The 17,613-nt window shown below is 56.9% G+C and overlaps 1 protein-coding gene across 6 annotated transcripts in view; it reads right to left on the bottom strand.

The window, feature by feature from the left end:
• Positions 1-17,613, bottom strand: part of DNAH2 (dynein axonemal heavy chain 2) — a 158,803-nt gene that overhangs the window by 49,868 nt on the left and 91,322 nt on the right. For all 6 annotated transcript variants that reach the window (XM_053259994.1, XM_053259991.1, XM_053259993.1 and 3 more), the window contains exons 35-52: positions 16,334-16,522; positions 15,237-15,340; positions 14,797-14,986; positions 14,498-14,678; positions 14,204-14,331; positions 13,955-14,107; positions 13,659-13,784; positions 13,184-13,402; positions 12,549-12,666; positions 9,469-9,605; positions 9,232-9,369; positions 8,446-8,604; positions 5,987-6,139; positions 5,339-5,430; positions 3,475-3,673; positions 3,141-3,365; positions 2,569-2,673; positions 815-1,003 (exon numbers count right to left, since the gene is read on the bottom strand). In XM_053259994.1, coding sequence (XP_053115969.1) covers positions 815-1,003; positions 2,569-2,673; positions 3,141-3,365; positions 3,475-3,673; positions 5,339-5,430; positions 5,987-6,139; positions 8,446-8,604; positions 9,232-9,369; positions 9,469-9,605; positions 12,549-12,666; positions 13,184-13,402; positions 13,659-13,784; positions 13,955-14,107; positions 14,204-14,331; positions 14,498-14,678; positions 14,797-14,986; positions 15,237-15,340; positions 16,334-16,522 — 2,805 coding nt within the window. The remainder of the gene's footprint in view (positions 1-814; positions 1,004-2,568; positions 2,674-3,140; positions 3,366-3,474; positions 3,674-5,338; positions 5,431-5,986; positions 6,140-8,445; positions 8,605-9,231; positions 9,370-9,468; positions 9,606-12,548; positions 12,667-13,183; positions 13,403-13,658; positions 13,785-13,954; positions 14,108-14,203; positions 14,332-14,497; positions 14,679-14,796; positions 14,987-15,236; positions 15,341-16,333; positions 16,523-17,613) is intronic.

The raw sequence follows: 17,613 nt of genomic DNA, 5'->3' as shown, positions 1-17,613 counted from the left end.
TGTGCGCTCTGCAGAGCTGGCGGGAAGGAGAGGCAGCTGCTCGCCTGGAATCCTAATGCTCTCACCCCCCCCGCCCCATCCCACCCCCCACCCCCGAGGCTCACTCCCCAGCCCTGGCCTGGCTGGCAGGAGCACAGAATGCATCCACCCTGCTGGGGGACCAGGAGGGGCAGCAAAGCCAGTTCCGCAACCACAGGGGGCTCAGAATTCTGCGATCCAAATACAATGGGCAAGGGCATGCATGCAGTCTGCATAAAATGCCCCCGATTTGCATGCGCTTTACCATTAGAGAGGCCACGGAATTCTGAGATATTCAGCCCCCATCATTGCTCTGAGAAGGCACAGCCCCACAAAGTGTCCGTAAGGTGCCAAAAGAGAAGAGAGGAGAAAAAAGCAAAACTTTGATTCTGTGAAAGCCACGGTATTAGGCAAGAAAAGCAATGAAGATGTTAGGAAGACAGCAGGGAGGGGAGTGAGAAGCAAGAAAAGCTCCTCTAACTCTAAGCAGGGAAGAACTAACAAGGACTCGCTTCCTTGCCTGAGGCGGAATGAGCTGGGAACTTGTGGGTGATGCCCCCCCCGCCCGCTTGTATACAGAGCCGCATCAATCAGACGGCACCTGCCTCCTCCCTGCCCCCCCCCACTGATCCCCGCTTCAGAGGGAAGGGAGGGAGCCACGTGGCCAGGGACACGGCCACCCACCACGTCCCCCGCCACATGCTCTGCCCCAGGCCAGTCCTAGCTGGAGGGTAGAGCTGCCCCCCCCCTTGCAAAGCCCCTGCATTGCTGGCTCCATTGCAGAGCCGGCTCCTACCTTGGAAATGTCACGCAGGTTGAAGAGGTAGTGGATCTTGGCTGGAGTGGGCAAGAACCTCTGGACGACGCTGTTGTAGAGCTCTATGGTGGCCTCCGTGATGACGTTCCCGATGGGCTTCACCCCTTCGTCAAAGTTCTGGAGCTTCTGGTTGATCATGGTGCCAAAGATGCGACGGATCTGGGACTCCTGTGAGTGGTGAGGAGGGTAGCATTCCCAGGCCAGCAAACACAAGTCAGGGGGACTCCACCAAGGCGGAGGCGGAGTAATGGTGGCCACGTGGGCCCTTTGGGACGTGGCCTCCAGCTAGGGCCCCCCAGCACTCCCCACGGGCCGGGGGGACCATATAGTAGGCCCTCACACAAAGCGCCACAACTCAGCACCACGCGAGCTGCAAATCCCCGCTGCAGGCAGAGGAACCCACAGGAGGGGCCCCAGGGCTGGTTAGGAGCCCTGGGAACACACGCGGCGGGGCCATGAGGAGAGCCCCCACTCTCCCCGCTCCACAGGGGACTGGGAAGCAGCTGGTGTCCAGCAGGGAAGCCCTCAGGTGCTCCTGGAGCAGAACCAGGGGCTGCAGCTACTCTCCACACTCAGCCTGTTCTAAACGGGAGTTTTAAACAGAAACCTTCTTCTTTTGCCTAGTTCTGACATGATTTTAATTGTGAACAGACTAGGCCGTTTTTAGCAGGAGGGCTCGCCTGCTCTTTTCCATGGCTATCTTTTGCAATACTGCTGTCTTTTATAAAGTCCTGTTCCCATTGTACTGGTTTACTTCTCTGGACATGGCCTTCTGAATGTGAGAAGTTAAAAGGCTGTAGATGCCTCCTTCCAGTCCGGAGAGGCCTCCCCCCACGGCCCCCCTCCAAACCAGTTCCTGCTCTTCTCCCACCCCTTGCTCGTCTCAGGCTCGTGTCTGGGCAGTCCAGGGCTAAAGGCCCTCTTCTGCCACAGAATCCACTGGGCAGACTCAGCTCAGTTGCAGTGGCCCAGCTGTAAAAGGGGCCCAACCGTAACATGAGCAGCACATCGGGCAAGTGTTGTTGGAGGCTGGGAGAAATCAAGTTTTAAAAAGAGTGGTGTGTTTAAAGGAATCCCTGAAGGCATCCAGAGATACCGCTGTCAGTCAGCCCTAACCTTAGACTCATTCTCCCGTGGCCTGGCCCTCAGATCAGGCCGAGCCGCTGCCTCAGGCACTGGATTTGGGGTAAAGTGTGAGAAGCAGAGCCTCAGCTCATTGGAAGCACAAGCCAGTGGGAAGTTCTCCTGCGCAAGCCCCACTGAAAAGAAAGGGAGCTTGCACAGGAGAACGTCCCACTGGACTGTGCCCCACATTAATTAGCCAGGAGAACACCAGTTTGGATGTGTTGCCTCAGGCACTGAAACACCGGGCCTCATCGCCAGCATCCACCGCAACGGCCAGCCCGGCCCAGCCCTGGCCTCAGCAGCTCCGCTTCCGAGGAGACTCTGGTTCAGTGCTGCACAGGGCAGGAAAGGCTGCTTGGGACTCAGGTGCGTGGAGGTGACAGCCGCGGTGGTGTGTCATACCCCCTCCCTGAACTCAGAGAGGCTCTAGAAGTCCAAAGGCCGGCTGGACAAGCCCCGCAGCAGGCTGCTTGTGGGGCGGGGGTTGTCCGCCCAGAGAGAAGGCCCCGAGGGGCCGGGTGGCGTCTCTGGCTCTGATTGCCTGATTAACCCCTGGCCCTGGAGCCGTCCCAGCCGCCCCGCGCTCGGAATGTCTAAGCAGCCCTTACTGTTGGGAAGGTCATGTTGATGAGGTTGAAGCGGCTCTGAAGTCGGCTGGATATCACCGTGCGGCCTCCTCCGGGGGGTCCCATGGCTGCCATCAGGAACATGTCCTGCGGGGGAGACAAACAGGCATGGATCAAAAGCCAAAGACAAACGGAGGCCTTTCTTCCCTCTCCTCCTTTCCATTAAAGCGTTTCAGTAGCGCGACGACTAAATGGTCCGGAGGGACCCCGCAGAGGGGGAGGGGAGCGAGGCAGTCAGCATACCAAGCAAGGGCCTGCGTAGAAGGGGAGGCTGTAATAGCTGCAGCAGCATGCGCCACGCTCCAGCCGAGAGACGGCAATGCTTCTCACGCTGCCCCCCCCCGTCCCCCCACCCAAAATCCAGACACACACACAGGCTCTTGGAAAGAGGTGGGCAACTGTTCCAGGCACAGACGGCGTCTCTGCTTGTAGGCCACCGAGTTTCCAAACGAGTGAGCAACTAGCCCACAAGTACCCAGGGCAAGATGGCAGCGGCGCCCCAGAGCCTTGCCCCACTGTCCCTAAGGAGGGGCTGGGAGGACGGCAGGCCTCACCTTGATGTACTTGATAGTCTGCTTGGCCCGGTCATACCAGAAGCCATAGTCCAGCCAGAGGCGGAGCAACTCCAGGGGGGGCTGGGAGCCAAAGAGGTCCTTGGCAGGCATGTTGAGGTCGTCCATGAAGGTGATCATGCTCTTGCCGCCCAGAGGCACGTACACCCCCTTGGTGCGCTTCTCCACACGGCTCTCTATGATGCCCTGGACGTTGTTCGAGGTGGTCTGGCGGAGGGAGAAGAGGGCAGCAAAGTGGAGGGCGAGGAGGATGGAGGCTGGCCCGCAGGGAGCAATGCTCCCTGAGCCCCAGCGGCAGCCTCCCCATGCCCATTACCTGTGCCGACATGTTGATGGTCAGGACAGCCCATTTGAGGCTGTCGAGGGACTGGAGCACACCCTGTGCGATGGAGGTCTTGCCTGTCCCCACCAGGCCCACGAGCAGCACGGGGTTCTGGTTGGAGACGAGGGCGGTGACCAGGTAGTCGTAACGCATGGTGTCCACGGTGGGGACGAGGATCTTGTAGAAGGGGGCGCTGGGAAGAGAGCGGGGAGGCTAGGCTCAACTCGAGAGCAAAGGAGGAGGGCAGCGGCTTTGGTCGCGCTTCAGACCCCAGGCCCACCAGGCACCGGAGCTTGCCCCTCCCCAAAGGGCAACGCCTGCTGTGAGCCCCCAGTGTTGCTACGGCTGATGAAACAATCACGTCCTTTCAGAAGCAGCTGCCAGAGCCCCACGAAGGACACTGGTCGAAATGCATGAAGACATCTGACACGAGACGCAATGCGTGCGGCTGTCATCCCCACTGGAGCCTGACAGCTTGGAAGGAAGCCACCATGAATGAAAGCTTGTCCCTCCGCCCAGCTCTGATGCAGAGGGCCAGCAGCCCATGGCAGCTCTGGGACCACGTTCCGGTAATTTCAGGCCACTGATCCGATTAGAGAGTTAGGGGGCAGGAAATGGACCCAAGCCACCGACTTGAATGACAAGAGCAGCTGTGTGCCTCAGTGGCCCTGCATGGTGCCCAGAAGCCAAGCGGCAGGATGGGCAGTGGGGTTCGCTCTGGGAAGCAGACCCCCAGGGAGTCCTACCACCCTCCCTCTGTCATGGCTGCAAGAGGAGAGAGGGTGCCCTGGACCCTGAAAGGACTGACAGGTCTGCTGAGAGGAGTGCCATCGGCCCAAGGAAAACAGGTCTCCCTCAGGCCCATGCTCCAGGGCACCTTCCAAGGAAGGACATGTCTTCTTTTTTGCATAGGAAGGTCCACTGAGTCCGGCCTCCTGCTTCTCACAGGGGCCAAACTGCCCACAAGCAGGGCAGGAAGGCAGCAACCCATTCCTGCTGTGGCACTCCAGCAGCTGACAAGCCCTGACAGACTCCGCCTCAACCGTGAAATGGTCACATCTGCAGCCAGCAGCCGCCACCATATCTTGGGGCAACAAGTTCCACCCAATAGCGGCCCAGCCTAACAAGCCAAGGGGGCTCCAAGAGGCATAGCTTCCTCTGGCTCCTGGCAGCTCCATTGGCGGCTCTCTCTCGCTCATCCCACACAGCTCTACCTGACCAATGGCCAGCCTGCAGGCATGGAGGCTCTCATCATCACTGGGGCAGGATGAGAGGAAGAGAGGTGCCAACAGAGCTGCCAGGAGCCAGAGGTAGCCATGCCTTGTTTGGTGCCCTCCCGGTTCGTTAGGACCCGCCACTACTGGTTCCACCCATTCATTACATTTAGTATGAAGGGCTTCAATCGGCTGCCTTTGAACCTCCCTTGGGACAGAAAACTCAGGGCAGCAGGTGTAATTTTGAGGGATTGCATCACGCCCACATTAAGTCCCAAGAGCTGGTCTTGTGTGGGAGCAAGCATGACTTGTCCCCTTAGCTAAGCAGGGTCCACCCTGGTTGCACATGAATGGGAGACTTGGTGTGTGAGCACTGCAAGATATTCCCCTCAGAGGATGGAGTTGCTCTGGGAAGAGCAGAAGGTTTCAAGTTCCTTCCCTGGCAGCATCTCCAAGATAGGGCTGAGAGAGATTCCTGCCTGCAACCTTGGAGAAGCCGCTGCCAGTCTGTGTAGACAATACTGAGCTAGATGGACCAATAGCCTGACTCGGTATAAGGCAGCTTCCTATATTCCTATGTTCCTCCATGACCAGGACTGGTGAACACAAGAGGATTAGGCAACAGCCTCCTCCACCTTACTCACTTGGGTGGATATCTCCACATCTTGGGAAGCTTATCCTCAAAGGAAGCCCACTGCTTCCGCTTAGGGTCAACGTAATACTCGTACACCGTGTCCTAAGAGGGAAAGAAGGCAGACTGTTGGGTGGAAAGACACTGCCATGGTCCAAACAAAGGAGTTGGTCCCAATCTGGCAAGGGGTGGTGGATTATGCTGGGTGGCAGAAGGATTTCAAATTTGGGTGGAGTCTTCAATGGGGGCTGTTGGAAAAGTCTTGATTAATGGGGGTGGGAGGGAGAAGAGAACTGAAAGTGCTCCAGATGTCCTGAGGAAGCAGTTTTCCGCCAGGAGGAGACAGGAGGCCAGAGAGAAGGGACAAGTAGAATCCATCCTGGGGTGACAATGGCCTCTGCTGTCTCTCAAGCATGCTTCTTCACATTTCCTTCCACAGAGAAAAACTCTTCTTTCTCATGTTGCCCTCACACAGCCTCTAAATTTCCAATTATGTTCCCTGTCATTGTGGTTTGATTTCTCTTTCCTCCCCACCCTTTGGTGTATCTTCCATCATTCTACCCAAACACCGCCTCGCTACAACCTGTGGGAGTCAAGGCTCACAGCACGAATGCAACCCACAAAGCAGCCCTTAGTGCAAAGGGCCTCTCATCCAAGTGACCTTGTTAGGGAAGGAGCCCTCCATCTCTCGAAGGTAGTTGTCGATTTTCTTCCGGCCCTCCTCGTCCACTGCTGCACATAGGGACCAGATCATGCTGAAGATAAAGTACATCTCCACCACCGTCAGGTAGTTCTCGCTGTCTGCTGGGTTCAGCTGGGGGAAGGACAGAGAACTCAATATGGTGCAACTCTTCTAAAATTCTGGCCCCCTGAATCTCTCCTAGGCACAGAGCCTCAGGGGGCACAAGGGCAGCGTTTGAGATTGACAGTGCACTGGCTAGCAAAACGGGAACAGTCTCTAGCCATTAGCTGGCATGGCAACAGTGCTCCAGAGAGGGCACTTTGGGAAAACTTCCCAATCATTTCAGCACTGATCCAATTATTGGATATTCATTCAGTAATTTATACCCTGCCTTTCCTGACTAATGGTTGGCACATGGTGCCTAACAAAAAAAACCCCAAAATATACAGTAAAAAACAAAACAACATGATCTTACCACAAGGGTTCCCAACTTTTGAGACTCCAGATCTTGCTGGACTACGACGAAGGCCATGGTAGCTGGATGCTGGGAATCGTTGTCCAGCAACATCTGGAGACTCAAGGCGGGGAACCCTAGCTGAGGAGGATGGGAGCTGCAGACCAGCAATCTCTGGGAATCCTAGATTTAAGACAATACTAAGGGCAGCAGTAAAAATACACAACTAAAGCTTCACTGATAGAAGGAAGTCTTTAAAAGGCCTCCAGGGTGTTTTCCAGATTACACACTGCAACGTACTCGCAACGTATCAGCTAAGTATAATCCCTCCGTATACCCATGTTTCCACATCCGTGTCGCTGCACTGTCAGCAGGGTGCCATTCATATTTCCCACACCTTGATTCAAATTTTAATGATGCACGTTTGCCCTACAATCTTGAAAATGCCCTGCAGGAAAGTAGCTGTATTTTTCCATTCTAGGAAGCCTTGCCTCGCATGTTATGCGTTGTAGCATGTTTCAGGATAGACAGTTCTTTGCCCCGCCTCATCCATGCTTGCTAACCCTAACCCTAACCCTAACCCTAACCCTCGCCGGGCGAAGAGAAACAGCCAGGGAGGAATCTCGACTTTCCCCTCCTTTCCTCCCCACAGATCCCAACCCCCAAACTCCTTCCTCTTCTGCTTGCTTCCAATATAACTTGAGCTTGTCAACACAGGGGGGAGGGGAGAGCAGCTGAGCAGATTGATGAATCCAACCCTTTCTCGTGCACTTTTTACTGAAAGAGGAAGCCCATTGAACTAAATCATTTACTTTTGTGCAATCCCACTTGCTTACTACAAGGCAAAGGGCAGGGAGAGAGAACAGTCACTTACTTAAAAGGAAATCCATTGAACTGAATCATAGTTCATTTACTTCTGTGCAATCTCACTGGAGGAGCGCTCCCCTCCCCTCTGCCTCTTCCCTCCTCTTTCTTCCTTCCTTCCTTCCTTCCTTCCTTCCTTCCTTTCTTTCTTTCTCTGGAGATGCACCAGTTCCTGTCTTTCCCCCTTCCTGGCTCACCACAGGATTCCCTTTCGCTCACCCAATAAGCAGTTCCCTTGTTTTGTCATTCCAGAGTATCTCCTCATGCACCCCACTCCCCCTCTTTTCTTTTTTTAATTTCCTCCTGATTTTTCTTGCGCAAAACTAGAATGATGCAGGACAAAGTTAGATTTTTGTTTTGGAACGTTGCTCCCCTCCTGCTGGTGGATATGTGCAAGGCAGCCGAGAAGTTACAAAAAACAATTTCGCATCACCCCCCGCACGGCAACTCTATTGGCCCAAATGGAGCAGAAGGAGGGGCAGATAAACGCGTTTCAAGGAGAATATGGACAGTCCTGCTTTGAAAACACATTGCAATCGATGGAAAATATGAATGGCCACCAGCCTACAACAAAGCACTGAATAACACTTTACTCTCGGTTTTAAACTGTTGCACTATTCCATCACACTTTGCTCTACCCATTGCAAATCTCATAGTCCAGAAAAGCCCAGAACAAGAAAGGTTTCACATGCCATTTAAAAGCAGCAAAAGTGGAAATGGGAGCTGGGTCAGGTGGAATACTGAGCAGCATGCTGGAAACACAGAATGGAAGACCTGCAGTATTGGAGCATGGTTATCTGAGGCCTCATCAGGATGCGGTCCAGTTTTGTATCTCAAGAAGGTTAGAAAGCATGACTGGAAAGTCCTACCCTAAAAACTTGAGGCGAGACAATAGCAGCCTTCGGAATTCAGGGCAGCCTAATTTTAGTGTTCTGGATTGCTCTGCCCAGAAGAAAAGTGTTCTAGGCTGCTCTAGCCACACTCTTGTGCAAGGTGGCAGGGTTGCCCATGATTACCACACTCAGTTTGTTGGGTGTCTTGGTGAGAACCAGGCCCCCAGAATAGCCTGAGATCCCAGAAGCACCATGGGGCAGCTGCCTGAGCCTCGTCTGCCACTCACCCCATTCTCTGAAGCGGCCAAGGATGAGAAGAGCTTGCAGAGAGCCACAATTCCGCTATATTCAGAAATCGGGACCAGCTCCTGACAGTTGTCCTTCTTGAAGGTGAGGATCTTGTTGGTGAATTTGTCAAACATGCGCTGGAGGGTTTCTGCTTCAGCCTGAGAAGAGACAGATGTGGACGAAAGCTCACTCATGGCCTCTAAGCAGACCCAGATAATTTAATATTCTCTGGATAATGTCCTATCTGGCTATTCACATCTCCACCTGCCCAACTGCTTCCTCGATCTGATGCACTCTTCTGCTGGCTTTTCTCGTAATAAGCTGACATTTACTGTGCTCCTGGGCAAGGTACCTCCAGAGTTTCCCCATCACTGCAGCCAACCCAGAACCGTCAGGATTCTTTCTGCCATCACTACTGCTGGTTTTTCCATCCAAAGGAGACAGGTGTCCAGGAGGGCTGGAGCACGGAAGGTGGCAGCACTTGGGGATGGCAGGGGCATGGCAGAAGGAAGGCGTGTGGGGCAGAAAGAGACTCAACTGGCCCTGCTGTCGTGGAGACTATCTAGAGGCAACTACAGCTGGGTCTTAAAATGGACCCAATCTACTATCCCAGAATTGTGTGATCCAGGGATCTCAATCTCGTTGGACTACAACCCATCAGTCCCAGTCACTTTGGCCATAGTGGCTGGAGATGATGAGAGTTGTAGTCCACCTACTTCTGCAGACTCAAGCTTGAGAACCTCTGGCGTAATCCACAGAGCTCTACTCCTTCTCCAATCCTGTACCTTTGGGCGCTTTTCAATCCAGGAAAGGACATAGGGCTTCCAGCCCAGGTCGCTGTAGTCAGTGTAAACCATCCCACACCGAGAGACAGTGGCTGGTGAAGCTACTGCAAGGTTCTCTACTTCAAAGAGCAGGGAAACCTGATGGGAAGAGAACACCATGAAGCGCTCTTCAGTTGTGGCTGGGGACCAGCTGGGAAGCCAGAGCCCCCCTTGCTGTGGGGAGCCTCTCCTGCTCACCTGTTCAGGCATGGCAATCCTCTCACCATTGATCAAGGTCAGCACTTTGTTGTCATCCATGACTGAGTTCATGCTCTCAATCCACAACGTGTCCACTGGGCCATCAAAGAGGATCCACTTCTCGTCCGGTTTCTCATCTGGCAGCGGTGGAAGAGATGCCGTGTGAGAGCTTGGGGAAGGCCAGGAAACTCAAAAGACAAAATCTGGATCCCTTGCCCAAGACGGGATCACCTCCCCGGCCACCCACCTTGACTGGAAGCCATGTTCGTTCAGAAGGCCAATTAGCAGGCTGAGAAAGGTCTCCCTGGGACTTCCAAGAACCTGGACTAGACAGACCAAAGGTCTGACTCAACTCTTTATGAACCCACTGGAATGCATGGATGCTTTGTCTGTACATTCCAAGGGCTCATAAGTAAGAAGTCAAACCAACAGTCCATCTGGTCCAGGACAGTGTAGGCGGTGGCTCTGGGAAGCCCTGGGGAGAGGAAGAACTTTCTCTGCTGGAGGAGTCTGCAACAGGCCCTTCAGTCACCTTTTTAATTTCTCCACATCAATGAGAGCTAAACAACTATTTTCCTTTAAATGACAGCTGGGATTCGCAGGGATCTGAGAGGCAGATGGCACCGTACAAGGCCAATTCAGTGGCAAAGGGCGGGGCATGTAGCAGTAAGGCCTGGCCCAGCAACGGACCAGTCCCACACACTGCGGAGAAAGGTGCTGAAGTGGCTGCACAAGGTACGTGCTCAGCCTCCAACCCAATCACCACGGCTGCCTCTACAACACCACTCAGAGCCTCCGGGATTGCGACAGACACAGAATTTCCAGAAGAAAAGCAGTGAATTTCCTTCCAAGGACTTGCTGAAGAGGTTGATTGGCTCAGACAGACAGAGGTGCCAGCTTTCGGAGAAAGGAGGTGTGATTGGCAACCGGCACCTGGCACAGCCGAGATGGGCCCTCCAGAGGGTAAATACCTGTGCAGGCTTCGCGCATGATGGAAGCCAGGATGCCATCGCACCACTCGCTAGTGGCAAGATCATATCTCCCAAACAACTCCCCCAGGCTCACGGCTTTGGGGTTGAGGGAAAACTCCTGCAGAGGGGTCAGACCGGGACAGGGCGGGTTAGTGGTGCCAGGACACTGTCCAGTGACAGGCAGTCTGCACTCTGAGCAGCCCACAGGTTGCAGTCCAAGCAGAAGACCAAGCAGGGCAGGGGGCCAGGGCAGCCTGGCTGGACCAGACACTCCAGAAGGCCAGTTTCCACGCTCTGCTCCCTGGCGCCAAGTGGCTCTTCCTCCCCTCATGGCTGCATGGAGAATAGGGCCAGGTTTGTTCCCAGCCTGCCTGCAGAGGGTTGGGAGCAGCAGAGACAGAAATGGCACAGGCCACAGCCACAGAGCCAGACTCCGTAAGCACGCCGAGGGGTGGGGTGGGGGAGAGGTCCCAGCCGCATGCGAAGCAGCACATGGCAGACCACAGGCCAGCCACTGCACAGGAAGGGCATGCAAATGAGGAGGAAGCCTGAAGAGAGCTGAAGCGGCCCACCTTCCAAGTCCCTCATTCCACCAGTGGGAGCCCAGAAGTGCTCCCCAAGCAGCACAGGCTCGCCAGGCTCCCGCCCCTAATGACCATAGAGATTGGGGTCAGACAAAGGGCCCCCCCGACTCCTCCCTCCACTGCTTTCTACCTGCAGGAGGCTGCCAGCCCGTGTGCCCAGATCATCGCTGGTGCCCCCTTGGGGCGAGACTATCAGGCAAACTGCATGAGCCAGGCCTGAGGCGGGGCAGGCAGCACTGCCCCCCACCCGGGATGTGGTGGCAGTGTTGATCTCACATCCTCACAGCTCAGCACCGCCCCGGCCCCTGAAGGCCAGGCCCCACAAAGCAGCAGAGTCCCTCGAGAGCTTCGGTGCCAGTGAGCTGTGCCCAAGAGCCCTGTGCCATGACCGAGGGAGAGGCGAAACCGAGGCGAGGAGAGGCTAGCCGGGAGGGCGATGCCAGCGAGCGTCGCCCAAGAGAAGGCCAAGGCCAGGGCAGGGCTGAGCTGGGCCTCCGCCCAGGGCCTTGCTCCTCCTGGGTGCCTGACCTGCCCCTGGCACGCTGCTGGTCCTGAGCAGCAGTGCTCCTGCAACAGCAGCCCAGGGGCCAGATCCATCCCATGGCCAAGGAGCAGGCAGCCCTCTGCTCTTCTCGCCGCTACAAGGCCCCTTTCGCACCAGCCAGCTCCTCACAGCTGCCCACAGGAGGCAAGAGCCCCTGCTCTGCTGGCAGAAGGTCCCCGGCTCAAGCTCTTAAGGAGAGCCTCCCCTCTCTGCAGACCCCAGGGGTGGCGGGGGGGGAGCCCCTGTCGGCATAAGCAGCACGGCCTGCCTCTGTATAGAGCAACTTCACGTATTCAAGGGGAAGCTCCCAGAACCACATGGGCTGACCAATGACCAATGCAGAACAGGGAGGGGAGGGGGGGCTCGGCCCCTTTCTCTGAGCTCTGCTCTCACCTAGTGATCCTGGGAACACTGGGAAGATAAGCATCCCCTACAGAACTCACTGCCACAGGATGCGGTCACAGCCACTAATTCAGATGGCTTTAAAAGGGGATGAGACAAATTCATGGAGGGGGAGGAGGGGCCTAAACATGGCTCTGAGTCATGATGGCTCGATGGAACCTCCTAAGACCAGGCGCTGGGGGCAGGCAACAAGGGAGAGCTGTTGCCTCCAGGCCCTCCCGCTGCGGGCTTCCTGGAATCATCTGGCTGGCCACTGCGGGAAACAGGATGCTGGGCTAGGTGTGCCCTGAGTGCGACCCAGTGGAGCTCTCCTGATCATCTCCCTGCCCGGTCTCTCTTTGGCCTAGCAAAGCCATGCCTGGCACTCAGGGGCTCGGGGCACCCGGGATGCAGCCTGGCCTGCAGAGCCGGACTCTCTTGGCTCTCAGGCCCAGGTGCTTAGAAGGCCAGCCCACAGGCCAGAAGGAAGAGAGGGTCCTAGGGCATGCGCAGTGCGCGCCACCTACAGAGAGGCTTGAGCCCCGGCACCTCTCCCTCTCTGCCTTGCCCCTCCATGGCAAGAGCTTCGGGCTCCGATACCTGCACACGCTGTCCGCATGACGCAGGACAGAATGCCGTCTGTCCACTCATTGGTGTTGAGGTCATACTCGCCATACAGTTCGCCCAGGGAAATGGCCTTCGGGTTCAGGGGGAACTCCTGGATGCCAGCGTGCCCAGCAAGGACAGAGAGAGGTGCAGGGAAAGGGGGGAGAGAGGGGGGGAGACAGCAAGCCACAGTCAGAAAGAAGCAAAGGGGCCCAAAGCTGGCTAACTAAGACCCAGCCAGTCCTCTGTGCTTTCAAACCAAAGACCACAGGGCAGAAGAAACCACAAGCCTGGGGGTGGTGGGTCATTTGCCCACCCCCTCTAATAAACCCCAAGGGGAACCCGTCCAGTGTGTCTGGCCTTCCATCCCAAGGAAGGGACACAGGACTGCACCCAAACAGCCAAGGCAATTCACCCCAGCAGGGAGAGAGAAAAGGAGGGGGCAGAAGACACCACAAAGCGAAGAGGGCTGGCCCAGGAAGTACCAGCAGCCAGGAAGGAAGTCTGGAGTGGGCCCAGAGGAGGAGACTGCCCACACAGGCTAAGGCCAGCCAGGCAGGGGGCTGGCTCTCTGCTCTGCCCAGGGCTGGTGCCCGGACACTGGGAAGATGCTGAAACAACCCACTGACCCGGACCATGTTGAAGGAGGTGTCTCCGCTCTTGTGCAGGCTGCAGAGGGTGGCCTGCAGGGCCCGCCAGGTCACGGTCTTGCCACTGCCCGTGTTGCCCACGATCATGGAGGAGTGGCGGGAGTTCTTGGTCTCGTATAGCTGGATCACCTTGGTGATGGTGAAGGGTATCACCTGCAGCCCCATCTCCCTCAGCTCCAACTCCAGCATCTCCTTGAGCTGTGTGGAAAGGAGGGCAGGAAACCTTGAGGCCGGAGAGCTGCGCAAACAGCACCTGGGTGAAGGTGCCCTGCCCCACGGCACGGCTGCCGCCTGCTTCTCACACTGCCACCGCCAGCGAGTGCAAGGGGGTGCCTTTCCCTAGAGCACAGGGCCTTAGCACTGGGGCCGGCCTGCCTGTGCCCCACATCCCAGGAAGAAGGTGCAAAGGCCAGGGCACGCTGGGCCAGAGACGGGGGCGGACTGGCCGGCTGACCTTTCCGTAGTCAATGACGGGGCACTCAATGCCGGGAAAGAGGTCCTGAGTGATGGCATTGAAGAGGGGCACGTCGCCGGACGTCAGCTTGGCAATGTTCATGTCCTTCATGGCCATCAGGAGGACCTACAGGGAGAGAGAGAGAGCAGGAGAGGCGGCTGACGGGGGCCATCCACACACGGCCACCCACCCTCACCACCACGCCCCAGCTGTGGCCTGCTCCCCCGTCGTCCCAGCATGGGGCGGGGGGAGCTCTCCAGCCTCCTTGCGGCACGGCTGCACGCAGGGCACCTCACCTCCTCATCCGCAAGATCAGGCCGCACCCGGCGCTTCTTCCCCGCATAGCGGAGCAGAGACGTGAGGGCCCGAAGGCCAAAGTCATAGTGGTCCTGCTTGGACAGCTGCTGCACTGCCAGGGAGTACAGGGTGTAGACCTTCTTCGCGAGGACCTGGGCAGGGGAGAAAGCAGGCTGGCAAACCCCCTCCGGACAGCCCTTTCCCCGCTCCCGCCACCCCACCCCGCACACGGCCCAGCCCAGCAGTACCTTACAGTTGTTGAACCCTTCTCCAAAGAGGATGATCTCAGCAATGAGTGTGGAGTCCGGCACCACCATGGAGATGGGGCGGAACATGGACTTGAGGTTGTCCGGCAGCTCCGTGCGCCCAGCATAACCTGCCAAGGGGCACGCAGGAGCCCTTCAGTAGTGGCAAGTGCAGAGGGACGGAGGCACCCCTCTCTCCGACAGGTCAGCCAAGCCTCTGCCTTGAATGAGGGCCCCCTCCCTCCCTCACACCCCTGCCCCAGGCCAGAGGGGCTACCTACCGCCCTCTGTCCCCACCTGGGTTCATGGTGATGAAGATGCCACAAGACCACACCAGGTTGATCTCGTGGCCTTCAAAGGTGAAGCGGGTCATGTTGGCAGCCAAAGCGGAGAGGATGGAGAGGATCTGCTGGGCGACCACTGAAAGCACCTCAATGTTGATGCGGTTGAACTCGTCAAAGCAGCCCCAGGCGCCAGTCTGGGCAGGGGGGGAAGCCAGTGTGAGCCCAAGCAGGCAGGCAGGGCTGCTGCGGAAAGTCTGAGCAGAGGGGCCAGGGAGCCAGGCTGGCTGGGCTCAGTAGCTGCCCCCCACTTACCTGGGCCAGGCCAGAGTACATTCGCCCCATGGATTTGTAGTCCAGGCCTTCTGAGCAGTTCACAACAATCACGTACATGCCCAAGGCCTTGCCCAGGTCCTTCACCGTCTCAGTCTTGCCTGTGCCTGCGGGGCCTTTGGGGGAGCCTCCCCGGTGGAGGTGGAGGGCGGTGGTCAGAGTCATGTAGCACCTGGAAGGCAAAGGAGGTGGGAGCCCAGGGGTCACACATTCTCCCACTGGCTTGACTGGCAGAGCAGAAGATGCTGGGGTCCCATGCTGGCCTATCACCCCAACAACAAAGCCCCAGGCCTGCCCATCTCCAGAGAGGGACTCCAGCCACTTCCTTCCTCCCAGTTCCAGCAGACCCAGCCACTCCGCTTGCCTCCACAGCTAGGAGGCGCCATATGCATCTAGGAGGACTGCACACTGTCATGGAGTACCTGTCAGTGAGAGGGGTAATGACCAGCCGGCCAGAGTTCCCCAGGTATTCATAGCCGTAGGCAAACTGGGTGTTGGTCTGCCTGATGACGCAGTCGTCCAGGTCCTGAAAAGAGAGGATCTGTGAAGGGCAGAATCTGCTCAAAGCCATGGGGGTGCCAACAGGCTCTTCTCTCTGCTGCAGCAGGAGGACCCTGTTTCGGCAGCACCTGCAGCAGCCCAAAGGGTGGCAATTCCAAGCAATCCTGGGACAGACTTGGCAGCTAAGCCCAGGCTGGTGAGAAGGCAGGAGGAAGCCAGCTGGAGCTGGAAGAGGAGATGCCCCCTTTGAGGGCTAGCAGCATGCCCACTATCCATCTGGTGAGCAACTTGATCCTGCCTAACTCTGGGATTCTCCACACATTCATTTTCCCCACCGTCATAGGAACACAGGAAGCTGCTTTATACCAAGTCAGACCCTTGGTCCATCTAGCCCAGTATTGTCTACATAGACTGGCAGTGGCTTCTCCAAGGTTGGAGGCAGGCAGGAGTCTCTCTCAGCTCTCTCTTGGAGATGCCGCCAGGAAGGGAACTTGGAACCTTCTGCATGCAAGCCTGCAGATGCTCTTCCCAGGGCGGCCATCTTACAGTGCCCACACATAGAGTCTCCCCTTCAAATGCAGGACTCTGCCTAGCAAAGGGGACAATTCATAGGTGCTACCACAAGACCAGCAGAGGGTGCTGGAGCACAACTCCCGCCATCCCCAGCCACAACAGGAGCTGTCCTCGAGCAGCCTGCCCTAGATCAAGTGGCCAGGTGGTGCCAGTCCAACTCTGTCACTCTGCCAAGGGCCCAAGGGAAGGGGAAAAGGCAAGAGAGCCACCTGCATCCACCCAGCCCCAAAGCCTGGGGCTCTTTCTTGCCACCAACTGCAGAGGGATGTGAAGCCCAAGGATGCAGAGCCCAGACGGTCCACTCTGCCCAGCAGAGGGCAGCAGCAGCAGCAGCAGAGGCAGCTCCCAACAGCTGCACAACCTCGCCGAGTCTCTCCCGCTGCCTCTCTCGCCCACGCACAAACCCACCGGGCCTCCTGCAGACTCTGCCTTGTGGGGCTCTCACCTTCTCCCAGTAGAGGCGCAGCTGGCTCAGCCACTCGAAGGACGTCACGTCAATCAAGCCACTCTTGTAGAGCCTCTCGATGACGTCCCGGGCATGGACCTCCACGGTCACCAGGGCCACAATCTTCAAGCGCATGATTTTGGTTAGATTGCCCCGAATGGCCTCCGAGTATTTGTTGAGCATGGACACCTGTGCCGAACAAGGAGGGGAGATCTACCCATGGCCACTAAATGGAGCCTCCACGCTCCAAGGCAGGATGCCGCTGTGTGCTAACCCTTGTGGGGCAATTATATAGGGGAGCAACGGCCTTTGCCCCTCACTCCTGGACTATGCCTGCAGGCTCCTGGGTGGCCACTGTCAGAACTAGGGCCGGGAGGACTAGAAGGAACTCCAGCCTGATCCAGCCAGGCGCCTTCTGCTCCTCCGAGGAGGGACGCTGGGAGTCAAGAGGAAGCCCAGGCCCAGAGCTCTTTGCAGCGTGAGCACCAGAAGTGGGCCAAGACCTGCACAGCCTCTGCTTGGAGACTCCCTGAGTTCTCAGGATGTAGTAGCGATAAGCCAGGGCAGGGGCTCCCAAGCCTTTCCCAACAAGGGCACTCCTTCTGTCACAAACCTTGAGTTCTGGTACCACCTAAAGATTTTTAAAGAAAAGTGAAGGGACGGCGAGAGAGAGGCAGGCTACTCCAGTCATTGGCTCACATCCTGTCTAAGTTACTCATGAGTACTTCCATTGAAATTAATGGGACAAGCTTCCTTGTCCCATTAATTTCAATGGGAGTACTCCATGCTAATTTTCTGAAGCCTGTCAGTCAGACTAAAGGGAGGGGCACGTTGAGCTTCAGCACACTGCCAGCCAATCAGGAGCAAAGAAGGAAGGTCTTAACTCCCCTTCCCCTTCCACAGTGGGCACATCACCAAGGACACATTGGCATCAAGGCGGCAATCCTCAGATTCGGGGTGGGGAGAGATAGTGCAGCATGGGGAGGGCTCTGAGTACCCCCTGGGAGCCCTTCAAGTAACCCTAGGGGTACAAGTACCACCTGTTGGGAACCCCAGAGCTAGAGTACTCACACATAAGCCCAAAGCCCAGGAAGGAGGCCTGGATATGTGGAAGGCATCTGAAGGACTGGCGAGCCTGAGTCCAAAGGATGCCGTCTCCAGACCCCAAAACCAATCCCAGAAAGAAGCGCATCTTGGAGGGCTCCACACTCCACAAGAACCAGGCCCCCTTTGCAAGCCACTGGCCATGGAGGCAGAAGTAGAAGCGTGTCAGAGCGCAT

This window comes from Hemicordylus capensis, chromosome 6, assembly GCF_027244095.1.
Source record: "Hemicordylus capensis ecotype Gifberg chromosome 6, rHemCap1.1.pri, whole genome shotgun sequence".
In the NCBI taxonomy this organism is placed as follows: domain Eukaryota; kingdom Metazoa; phylum Chordata; class Lepidosauria; order Squamata; family Cordylidae; genus Hemicordylus; species Hemicordylus capensis.
Note: the sequence above shows the minus strand (reverse complement) of the source record. Positions and strands in the feature narration are given on the sequence as shown.